The sequence below is a fragment of the Dendropsophus ebraccatus genome, chromosome 5, assembly GCF_027789765.1.
Source record: "Dendropsophus ebraccatus isolate aDenEbr1 chromosome 5, aDenEbr1.pat, whole genome shotgun sequence".
Classification (NCBI taxonomy): domain Eukaryota; kingdom Metazoa; phylum Chordata; class Amphibia; order Anura; family Hylidae; genus Dendropsophus; species Dendropsophus ebraccatus.
This window is the reverse complement of record NC_091458.1, coordinates 141,508,051-141,521,145: the sequence shown is the minus strand read 5'-3', so window position 1 is coordinate 141,521,145 and position 13,095 is coordinate 141,508,051. Positions and strand designations below refer to the sequence as shown.

The following is a 13,095-nucleotide window of genomic DNA, read 5'->3' as shown; positions in this document are numbered from 1 at the left end:
GTCCTCTCATAGCTGATGAATAGGAGGCAATCTGCCTGGAGCATTCCTAATGATGAGGAGGGACAGAGAGGTTGTGCCAGCCTAATGCATACACAATGTCAGCCATGGCCAAAGGGCACGGGGCAGCCTGCCGAACGGACCCCAGGACAGATCCTGGAGTAAAAGCAGCAATCTGAAGGTACAAGCGGTTTGGGGGGGGTCAGATTGTGGGTACAGAGTCACTTAAAAGAAAAAGTAATTGCAAGGCGTTTCTTTGCTGCCTATTTTTGTTTACAGCAAAACAAACAGCAAAATGCAAATAAAAACAGTGTGAACCAAGCCCTGACAGTTCTCTCCTACCTCCATATGAAGGCCCCCAGGTGTGCCATATATTTGTGCCTACTCGGTTTTACCTCCAGTGATGCCGGTTAGGTCGCCTATCCCATTGTTAATAGGATAATACACCGCACTATACTAGTAGTACAGTACGATCAAAAAAATTGCATTTTAAAGTCCCTTTGGGGGACCAATAAAAAGTGAAAATTAACGTTTTGGACAATATAATTTTATTATATTAAATATTTTTAAAAAAATCTTTCACCCCTCTCTCAAAAAATACAGGTACACAATATTCCCATACAAAATATATATATTTTTTTTATAAAACAAAAAAAAAATAAAAGCATACATATTTGCTATCACCACATTTGTAACAACCGCGACTCTTATAATAATTTATTATTTATCCCACGCGGTGAACACTATAAAAATAATAAAAAAATAACACTGGACTCGCTGTATTTTGTTAATTTTCCTCCAAAAAAAGGGAAAAAGAAAGCAATCATAATCAAAAGTCATATGTAACTTAAGATGGTACCAATAGAAAGTACAACTTGTCTGGCAGAAAACAAGCTAAAGTGTAGGTGATTTGAGTACCCTTTTAATTGTAATAATGTGAGTGAATAAACTAGGTAACACTCCCCTGATTGTGTAATCACTTGAATTACCTGATATTCACTCCCTTTTATTAAAAAGTTCACAACTAGCTAACTATTTATGCACAAGCCAAAAAGACAGAAATGGCTGCACATCGCACCCATGGCTGCCACGAAAGCCTATTCAGCTACATTTAAAACCAACATTATAAGTTAGTATATAATTTGGCCAAACCATATTGCCTCATGTACCACGTGCAGGTCTTCTGATACACATGAGTCCCTAACCAAAAAACATCACTGTGGCGGTCAGCGACCACAATCCCCGCAAAGCGTGCGCAAGCAGAGAAGAGGGACCACGGAATGGCCCTGCAACCCCATTGTCACCCCCCCCAGGGCCCCCCCAGACCCCACAGGCAGAAAAAGTGGACGCCAAGCAACACAAGTGTGAACAAGCTCCTAACTCTCTCTCCATTCCTCTGCAGGTAGAATGGGAGAATACCAGGAGATCCTCCCCTTATGTACACAGGTGCTTCCTGACAATTTGGATCACATGGGTCTTACAAAGCACGAGTGCTAGCCACAATGAAAAAAGGGACAGAATACATAAAATATGCACAAGCCAAAAAGACAGAAAATGCTGCACATCGCACCCATGGCTGACACGAAAGCCTATTCAGCTACATTTAAAACCAACATCAGAAGTTAGTATATAATTTGGCCAAACCATATTGCCTCATGTACCACGTGCAGGTCTCCTGATACACATAAGTCCCTAACCAAAAAACATCACTGTGTCGGTCAGCGACCACAATCCCCGCAAAACGTGCGCAAGCAGAGAAGGGGGGCCACGGAATGGCCCTGCAACCCCATTGTCACAGGACCAGACCCTAAAAGGCCCCCCCAGACCCCACAGGTGGAAAAAGTGGATGCCAAGCAACACAAGTGTGAACAAGCTCCTACCTCTCTCCATTCCTCTGCAGGTAGAATGGGAGATTATCAGGAAATCCTTCCCTTATGTACACAGGTGCTTCCTGCCAATTTGGATCACATGGCTTAATCAATTCATACACAAAATTCTGATGTGTTTTTTATTTAGCCTAGGGGCACTAGTATCAGCCATAGGTGTGAAGTGCAGCGCTCTTTTTCTTCCCTGAACCGTAGCTAACTATTTATTGTCAAATTTTGAACCAACATCTCTCAGTAATGTCCCGAGAATATGAAATGAAAATAAAGTTTTGCTAGTATGGTTAATGGGTTGTTTTGGCAACATCTAGTAGAGTTACAGAGGGATATATCTCCCTCTGCTCCCCATTGGCATTCTGCAAAGTCTTCTCTGAGGCCTTAGATGTCCTGGCTACAGAGGCCAACCAGGCTTTTCCCTGAGGCAGAGTCTGATCTTGCTGTGCCTATTAGTGTAACACTGACAGGCATAATACACTGCAGTACAGATCTGTACTGCAGTATATTATATCTACCATCAGCAAATTTAAAGCCATAGGAAATGACACTACAGAGTATTGAAGCGGATTTCGCAATGCATTGCGGTATGTATGAAACTGGCTTAAGGGTATGTTCACACTGAGGAATCTGTGCAGAGAAGTTCCCGCAGCTCGCACCTCACGGCCTCGTGCATCTCCGCCCATGCCATAGAATCCATTCTGAGGTCGGGCGGATTCCACTGTCCGTTCAAGGAAAGAACAGATTTATTCTTTGGACGGACAGTGGAATCCGCCCGACTATAGAATGGAGTCTATGGCACAGGTGGAGATACGCGCAGGGGTGAGTGGCAGAATCCGCAGGAATTTTTCTGCATGGATTCCACAGTGTTAACATACCCTAAAAGGGAAATGAACATCAGGGAGTTAGAGTAGAGATGAAGGCTTCCTCCTCAATCCAGACCAGGGCAGGGTTATGACACCTATTGGTTGGGGGTAGGCTTCTACAATAAAATATAACAAAATAAAGTATAACAAAATATAACATCCAATCCCCGGGCTCTACAGATTGTGGAATCTGGTTACAATGTGTCCTGCAGCCGTCCTCCAATCAGATTTTTCATTTCAGATGCAGGATTAGAAGATTTTGGACGGAGTCCTGAAAACTTTTTCTCTTGGAGCAGTTGTTCCGATTCCTTCTCAGGAGAAGCATGGCCTCCTTATGAGGACTATCTGCCTGTAACTGCATAGCATTAATCAGTATTATCAGCATTCTGCCTGAAGCAGACTCTACTACAAGATCGACGATCGGACCGCACTGAGGTATTATACCTCCTGCACTCAGGGAAAACAATCTGGACCCCTGCAGTCACACTGCAGCTGTGCATTTAAAGGGAACTATCATTAGGTTAAACAAGTCTACCCTGATAGCTCCCTATTATGCTGAGGATGAAGATATGTCTCTCATTGTCATTCTCGTCCTGTTCTTGTGCTGTTTGTAGTGAAATCCTTAGCCCTGTAAGGCTGTTAGGAGCCCTGGGGGCTGGGCTACCTTCCACAGAGCCCCATTCCAACCTGCTTCACTAATAATGATTTGAAGGGTGGGCCGGCCTGGGGTGTTACCAGTAAATTGTGTGTCGCAAAGGGGTTAAATGGAAAGCCCAGACCCCCCACAGCTGATTGGTTGGGGCCAACTGTTTCTGCTATTGCCTGGTGTAGGAACCCTCCCTAATTGTCTGTCACTCCAGAAGCTTTAAGCAGAACGTCTCCCTGGGTGTGGTCACAAGCCTGGAGAATCTAAGGCTGCAGAGCGTTGCTCCTTGCAGGCTGGAAGCTGACCAGGTGAGTTCTGACACCATATAACTATTAATAAGATGCAGAGAGTGTCATAAAATCAGTAAACAAAAGCAATGACGTTTTCCGTGTTCCACTAAACTGGTGCAGATGCCCTCGTAGCATCCACTATCCGGTCAGTAACTCTGCAGCCACCAGAGTGTGTGCTGGAACCCCCGGTAATGAAAGAGGTGACAAACCTTCTTTTAGGCCACCTACGTCTTCTTTTTGTTTGTTTTTTAAGCTCCTTTACAGCCGCTGTAATGATTTATAAGGCTATGTTCCTACACAGTAGTTTTGGTCAGTACTTTGCAACCAAAACCAGGAGTGGATTGAAAACACAGAAAGGCTATGTTCACACACTGTTGAAATTGATTGGATGGCTGTCATTTAACTCCTAGACGACCAAGGACGTACCGGTACGGGGGGCCCGATCGTTCTACGGACTGCCGGAGGTCTTTCACCTTCCTCCGTGGTCTGATCGGCGATCTGAGGATTAAGTCTGCCACAGGCAGGCTTAATCAGCAGAGCGCCTATCACACTGATCAATGCTATGCCTATGGCATAGCAATGATCAGTGTGAATAATCTAATAATTGTATGTAAAAGTCCCCCAAGGGGACTTAAAATGTTTACAAAAAAAAAATGTAAAAATGCCTTTATAAACACCCCAAAGCCCCTCCCCCAATAAAATTTTTTCGTTACATTATCTATAAAAAATTTTTATAAAAAGTGATCAAAAGTCCAATCTTCACAAATATGGTATAAATAAAAACTAGAGATCATGGCAAAAAAAATTACACCCCATACAGCCCCGTAGGTGAAAAAATAAAACCGTTATAAGCGTCACAATAGGCCCATTTTATTAATAATTAATTGCATAAAAAAAGGATTTCATAAAAAAAAATATATATATAACATTAGAGAATCTGTGTAAACCTGCATATGGTTGTGTTCGGACTGACCTATAGAATAATGGTATCATGTGACTTTTACCGTATAGTGCATTACGTAGACACAGGAACCCCCCAAACGTTACCATATTGCATTCTTTTGGACGATTTCACCAATTTATTTCTTCATAAATAATAATTTTGGGATTCCGTCATTCATGTTATGGTAAAATGAATGACGCCATTACACAGTACAACTATTCCTGTAAAAAACAAGCACTTAGCTCTTAGAAGGGGAGGAGGGAAAACGAGAACACAAAAATGAAAATTTGAGCGTCCCACTGGGTTGTTTTGGGCCTGGTTCTCAAAGGGTTAATGACAAATAACAGCCGTTATTTCAAATGTGTTTTACAATACCAGCAATTATTTGCCATTAAATGACGGCCATCCACTTTATTTTAACAGTGTGTGAAGTTGTGAACATTGCCTAATGGAGTATTGTGCTGCTAGCAGAGGGGAGTGGGCCCTCCTAGTAGTGTGTACAGCGCATGCGCCTCCCGTTATACTGCTGCTGCTGGTGACTCAGAGACTGGAGTGGGTCCTTTGTACAGACCCGCCCGGTACAGTGTGTAATGCGCACGCGCCGCCCGTTTTACTGCTGCAGCCACAATATTCCGCCCTCTAGAGGAACCATATGGTATTGCGGACTACGCGCAGCCCCTGTGTGTAGAGAACATCCTGAGCGCCATACCCCCGCTATACATGCTCAGTGGCGTCCAGGTCACAGCCGACTTGGTACGGAGAATCACGTGACCAAGTGACGTCATCTCTCCCGGTCACCTGATAGTGACGTAGAGGGCCTGCGGTCCGACGAACTACAATGGACGAGAAGCTGGTGTCTGCCGATGGGAAGAACTCCCGGGCGGTGTCGTGTCAGCGCTGCGGCTGCCTGGTGCTATCTGCGGGGACGGCGACCCTGACCAAGAGAGAGGTCAGAGGGGGCGGCCATGACGGGAATACACTGTATATACCCTCCTGCCGGTCACACTGCCCTGAGATCCAGTCACATCAGGATATAGCAGCCCTATTATATGTATACTGCATGAAGCAGGACAGAGGGCATATATAAGATCTGGCCTAATAAAAAAAATATATACTGCATTATACAAGACACAGGGTATATATAACAGCCCTATTTTATATATTTGTGTAATATATATATATATATATAGCCTCATACAGGGGAGAGTAGAAACATATTCATACAGGACAGAGGGCATATATAATAAGATCTGGCCTAATAAAAAAAAAAAATGCTGCATTATACAAGACAGAGGGTATATATAATAGCCCTAATATATATATATATATATATATATATATATATATATATATATATATATATATATATATATATATATTTATTGCATCATACAGGGGAGAGTAGAAACATAATAACAGCCCTAATATATATATTTAACAATGTATAATAACAGCCCTATTACATATATAAAGAATGTCCAGCCGCATCATACAGGACAGAGGGTATATATAATAACTGCCGTAATAAATTATATATACTGCATCATACAGGACTGAGGAGAAACCTAATAACAGCCCTATTATATATATACTGCATCATACAGGACAGAGGGAATATTTAATAAGAGCCCAATTATATATATACATACTGCATCATACAAGGCAGAGGAGACATACCAACAGCCCTATTATTTATATATATATACACTGCATCATACAGGGCAGAGGAGACATGTGGCTGGCTGATAAGGATATACCTAGCCAGGATCCCTACTCTCTGTGGCTAGCTTATAAGGGTATACCAAGCTGGGATCCCTACTGTCTGTTCCCGGCTGATAAGGATATACCTAGCCGGGATCCCTACTCTCTGTGCCCGGCTGATAAGAGTATACCTAGCCGGGATCCCTACTCTCTGTGACCAGCTGATAAGGGTATACCTAGCTGGGATCCTTACTCTCTGTGACTGGCTGATAAGAGTATACCTAGCCGGGATCCTTACTCTCTGTGCCCGGCTGATAAGAGTATACCTAGCCAGGATCCCTACCCTCTGTAACCAGCTGATAAGGGCATACCTACCTGGGATCCCTACTCTCTGTGCCCGGCTGATAAGTGTATACCTAGCCAGGATCCCTACCCTCTGTGACCAGCTGATAAGGGCATACCTACCTGGGATCCCTACTCTCTGTGACTAGCTTATAAGGGTATACCTAGCTGGGATCCCTACTGTCTCTGCCCGGATGATAAGGATATACCTAGCCAGGATCCCTACCCTCTGTGACCAGCTGATAAGGGCATACCTACCTGGGATCCCTACTCTCTGTGCCCGGCTGATAAGTGTATACCTAGCCAGGATCCCTACCCTCTGTGACCAGCTGATAAGGGCATACCTACCTGGGATCCCTACTCTCTGTGACTAGCTTATAAGGGTATACCTAGCTGGGATCCCTACTGTCTCTGCCCGGATGATAAGGATATACCTAGCCGGGATCCCTACTTACTGTGGCCCGCTGATAAGGGTATACCTAGCTGTGATCCCTACTCTCTGTGACCGGCTGAAAAGAGTATACCTAGCCGGGATCCTTACTCTCTTTGGCATCCTATGACTATGTCTTACCATTTAATAAAATCTCCATTTTTCTTTGTTTCCTGCAGCTACTTCTGCCTTCAATGAAGAAGAAATCCTCCCTGGCTGATGAGTCCAATCCAGACTGTGAGCTTCTCGTAGAGCATTGGCTTGTACATGACATGTTCACTTTTGAGAATGTGGGATTCACCAAGGATGTGGGAAAAATAAAGTTCCTGGTGTGCGCAGACTGTGAGGTGGGGCCTATTGGATGGCACAATCTGGAAGAGAAGAGTAACTTTTATGTAGCGTTACAGCGAGTCCAACACGAGTGACCACCACGAGTGAAGGCAGGAGCTGAAATCATTGACTTATTCATGGTGTGACGCGTGACAGGTTGGAGCAGCACCTCACCCTAGTGCCATACATGTTTTCTATCCCCCGATTAAAATATCTCCATGGTTTTCAACAAATGTGAAATGTCACATAACATGAAATTGTCTTATTTAACTGGGACGGATACTATTATTATTGGTGATATACATAATATATTCACATATCCTGTTTTTGTATTGTATACCAAGTACAGCTCTAGCACATATCCCAGCATCACTTGTACATAGGGATCATTATGTTATGTTTACAATGGAGAGCTGTAAACCACATAAAAGATATAGGAGACTGCTGGAGACTTGACTTCAAGATCACATTAGACCTAGCTGCCAGCAACAAATGTTTAGATGCTGTCATAGACACTTGCACATGTAATTGAGGAGTAGCACTATGTCTGGCTGTTATATAACTTCATAACTAGCATTAGATTTCTGCTCTGCAAACTTCAAGAGGAGATGCTGCCCTCCTATATCTCTATACACAGCCTAATAAGCAGCAGCATGGAAGACACTATAGAGCAGTATTGAGCATTGTATGGCTGTTTACAACTGTACCTTCAGCTATACATCCGGATTTCATCAAAAAAAAGGATGCAGACATATATTGTGGTGCAAAGCAGCAGGTCCGTTTACTTTAATGGCCTGAATGTACACAGCTATTGACTGTTCAAGCCACTTCCCCCACCAAAAGACCACGCTATGAAGTAAAGCAAAATATACATGTAGAAGCGGGTTGTGGCCCAAAGTAGTCACTAGAGATGAGCGAACCTGAGCTTTTGATTACCCGCAGCTGCAGAGGATGCCGCCCTAGGGAGTCCTGGTAGATACAGCCTGTTATATCCATGCTTTCCAGGCTGCCTTAGTGCTGCATCCAACTTCTTCAGTCATCGGTAATCAAATGCTGCACGCTCAGGGTTGCTCATCTCTAGTAGTCACTAGGTGACATTGTTAAATCCACAAAATGAGTCGGCCCACTGCTGTGCGCCACAGTATATGTCTGCATCCCTTTTTTTAACGACCTACAGAATTGTGTAAACCCAACCAAAGCTCTGAATCAAACACTGGAGTAGGATTTATGACTTACTATAAGCTCATATAGTCTCTCTGCCTCCAGCTCTCCCCAGCTACCCCCTCCCCTATCCATAGACTTGTTTGAGCAGCATGTAAAATTGATCACTCAGTGAGCTGATAAACGGTATTGTGAAAAACAAGATGGGCTTGTCTGGCATTGTTTCAGAATGGATGGTGAATTTAGGAGGGGGAGGGGGAATTTTTCACTTGTACTATTGATTTATGGTAAGTTTGTTAAAAACATAGTGCCTGTTTAGAGTTATGTTCAGACAAGTGTAATGTGGATGCTGGTCGCGGTGCAATTGTGGGTCTAATGACTCTTACTGAAAGCATCATATAGATCTATGATACTTTCAGTTCGGATGATTAGACCAGCAGTCAGGACAGGATTACGCCCATATTAAGTTCTTATAAAACTGTCCTATAGCCATTAGGGTGAGAAAAATCTAAAGAAAGTTTCTGAGGACCATCTATGGTCTGTATGTAGAGAACAGGAAAATGGTCAGCTAGAAAACACATAGCTATGTAAGTAGTGACGGTGAAGTGCTGTGGCCCTGCCTCTATGACACTTCAGAACAGCAATGAAAAGTATGTTTCTAAGTGATTGTAGCCTCAGACAACTACAATAAAGATTAGAGATTCTCACTGCTCACACCGCTATGTGGCCATGTAAGCAGCTTGTTGTGTCTTTTCTAGCTGACGATTTCCCTTTAAGAGTCTATCCAGAAGTGACCTTTTTCTATACATAAACATTCCATCTACTAGAACAGCAAATCTTTTTTTTTTTGTTTTGTCCTTGTGTTCTGTTTTATACTCTGTGACAATCTGTTTTATTCACATTTGATGGACTTAATAAATCCATTCTTGAGCAACTGGGTGTTAAAAAAAAAAAAAACAGTCTGCATTACTTGTAAACCATATTCAGAGGTGGAGTTGGAAGGTCCTGTTCAAATAAGGTTTATTGTTAGTGCAGATCCCATATCCACAGTCCACATCAAATTTTTGTTAAATGCACGTAAGGGTTTGTTCACACATACCACATATGCTGCAAGAACCGCAGCGAAATCCACTGCGATATGTGGTACAGTTATTCCCTATGGTCTCTGTCTTATTAAGTACTTGTCTGCTGCAAAGTCGTCTGCTTCAAGAGGCTCATACATTAGCTGTCCATGCTTCGGCTTGCTTCTGTAGCTCCCTGGTCACTGATGGCGCTCAGCCAATCAGTGCGTTGCGGTGGGACTCATGGTTAGTAGTCTTCTGTGTTTTCTCTTTTCAAATCCTAATGACAACCAAAAACACCTAAATGACCCTGATCAAAAGTTTGCATACCCCAGTTCTTAATGCCATGTATTGCCCCCTCTAACACCAGTGACAGCTTGAAGTCTTTTGTTGTAGTTGTGGATGATGCTATTTATTTCCTCAGAAGGTAAAGCTGCCCATTCTACTTGGCAAAAAGCCTCCAGTTCCTGTAAATTTCTGGGCTGTTTTGTATGAACTGCGCGCTTGAGATCTCCCCAGAGTGGCTCAATGATATTAAGGTCAGGAGACTAAGATGGAAACTCCAGAACATTCACTTTGTTCTGCTGTAGCCAATGACAGGTCGACTTGGCCTTGTGTTTTGGATCGTTGTCATGTTGGAATGTCCAAGTATGCAAATTTGCCTCCAGTATTTGCTGATAACATGCTATATTCATCTTTCCCTCAACTTTGGGCTAGTTTCCTTTTTATTTGTAGCTCACGTATCCCCTAAACATCAGCGATCCACCTCCATGCTTTACAGTAGTTACTTTCAGCATAAGCCTTGTTGACACCTCTCTAAACATAACGTTTGTGGTTGTGGTCAGAAAGTTAGATTTTGGTCTCATCAGTCGAAATGACTTTGTTCCAGCAGTTTTGAGCCTTATCTCTGTGCTGTTTGGTGTATTGTGGCATTCGCGCAGTCATGGTTTTCTTCTGGCGACTCGATAATGCAGCCAATTTTTCTTCACATGCCTCCTTATTGCACATCTTCAAACAGACACACTGCTAGTTTTTAGAGAGGCCTGTTTGTGGGTTTTTCTTTGCAACCCGATCAATTTTCCTTGCAGTTGTGGCTGACATTTTTGTTGGTCTACCTGACTATGTTTTGTTTTTAACAGAGCCCCCTGATTTTCCATTTGTTAATCACAGTTTAAACACTGCTGACTGGCATTATCAATTCCTTGGATATCAGAACAAAGTGAAGGTTCTGGAGTGGCCATCTGAGTCTCCTGTCCGCAATATCATTGAGCCACTCTGGGAAGATCTCAAGGGCACAGGTTCATGCAAGACAGACCAGGAATTTACAGAAACTGGAGGCTTTTCTCAGCTTTACTATCTGAGAAAATAAAGAGCCTCATCCACAACTACCACAAAAATCTTCAAGCTGTCATTGATGTTAGAGGGGGCAATTTAGGGTATTGAGAACTGGGTTATGTAAACTTTTGCTTAGGGTCATTTTGATGTTTTTGGTTGTCAATATGATTTAAAAAGAGAAAACACTGTAGTTTTACAATAAATGGCTTCACCCAACCACTAACCTTGAGTGGAAAAGTTTTTGTGTTATCATTCATATTCTCTGAAAAGAAAGCAAAAATTCTGCCTGGGTATGTAAACTTTTGAGCACAACTGTACCTGTCACTGACTGATCGGGATACCTCTGCCTATTGGATCGGCGATCTTCTCATAGAATCTGACCTCAGGCAGACTCTGTGAGAAGATCGTTGATAATACAGATCAATCTTATGCAGTGGCATAGCATTGATCGGTAATAGCAATCTAATGACTGTATATAAAAGTCTTAAAAAATATGTAAAAAAAACCAAAACATCTGATATTGTAGCATGCGGAATGGTTCGATCTATTAAAATATTATTCTCGCACAGTGAACACGTAAATGAAGAGTGGAAAAAACACCAGAATTGCAGATTTTTCAAAAATATATATCATAAAAAAAATTAACAATAAGCGATCGAAAATTTTCTTTTACACCAGTATGATACCAATAAACCTATAGATCAAAGTGCAAAAAAGTGACCCCAACCAGTAGGTGGGATAAATACAAGCGTTATAGCTCTTAGAAAGCGAGAAGGAGAAAACTGCTTTATTTTGACCTGGACATCTGTGCATCAATGACCTTTGGTCATGAAGTGGTTAATCAAAGCACTATTTATTTATTTTTTTAATTCAGCCTTTCCAGCAAATCACATTTACAACGTGATGTAATACATAAACAATTGTTCAAAAGAGAAAGTAAATGAAAAATAACAATATCACAATTATAGTTCACTATCACAAGAAAAGTAGATGTTAACATTTTACCAGAGTTCCCTATTGGAGCGTTTGCCCCTGAAAATGTTAAGGCACAGACCTGAAGCACGATCACCTTGATAATAACATCTTTTGTGATTAGGTATAACATCAGGTATTCAAGCACCCTAGCAAAGTGGGGAGGTTAGAGGAAAGCCAGTTTTGTAGTATAGCGATCATTAATTTTACATGCACTATTGCAGGGAGATGGTCCCAGGATTCCTCAGAGTCGTCCTTATCTAATTTTATATGAAAAATCACTTTTATGGGGGATAATGTAGTTGAGAAGGACGAGACTTTCAAAGCACTAGTGCTCCTACACAGTGCAGTTTTGCTCAGGTTTTGTGATAAAACTAGGTGTGAATAATAAAGAAAGGTACAATATCATGAACAGATGCCACTACTTCACCTCTGACCACTTCAGGACCTATTTCCATTTTTGTTCCTCTATACCCCTTGCATACATAGACATACAGCCTACAGAGACATATTAGGGCTTGTGATTTGCTAGCACTGTTGTACTTTGTAAAGACACAGTACATTTAACCATAAAGTATACTGCAAAAACAAACAAAATGTAATGCACCGAGTGGAAGGAAAGGGCTGTTTTTAGTGACCACCTGACAGAATCCTGTAAAAAGAATTACTCACATTTACTCTGTCATCCATTTGACTTTTGCCTTCATCGTGGGATCAGGTTATGTCTCTGCATACAGATCTTTTGGTTTCAGGTGGCCCATATAATTAGGAAGGTTAGCAGGTAGAAAAGGGATAATCTGGGCCCAGGAAGGAATATTTCATATAGGAGATGAAGAAGCTAACAACAACATATCACATCTCCAGTAGCTCATGTTATTATTATGGGATCCAAATGCCTTCTAAACAGATAGTTAAAGTGACTGTACCACCAGGCCCAGGCAGAAGCACTGCAGGCGGGCCGACCCACCCTTAGTGGGAAGAAACCCCAGCCCCTCCATGACGTGACTCCATTAGAATCAATGGAACCCTATCATAGAGGGGCTAGGGTTTCCTCCCACTAAGGGTGGGTCGGCCCGCCTCCAGTGCTTCAGCCTAGGCCTGTTGGTACAGTCACTTTAAGACCAGATTCCACTATACCTGAGTT

General features: G+C 42.4%; 1 protein-coding gene across 1 annotated transcript; it reads left to right on the top strand.

The window, feature by feature from the left end:
- Positions 1 to 5,235: 5,235 nt before the first annotated feature.
- On the top strand, positions 5,236 to 7,672 carry RABIF (RAB interacting factor). The gene is made up of 2 exons (XM_069971482.1): positions 5,236 to 5,568; positions 7,272 to 7,672. The coding sequence occupies exons 1-2, from the start codon at positions 5,458 to 5,460 to the stop codon at positions 7,515 to 7,517; spliced, it is 357 nt and encodes a 118-aa protein (XP_069827583.1). The 5' UTR covers positions 5,236 to 5,457; the 3' UTR covers positions 7,518 to 7,672.
- Positions 7,673 to 13,095: the final 5,423 nt, after the last annotated feature.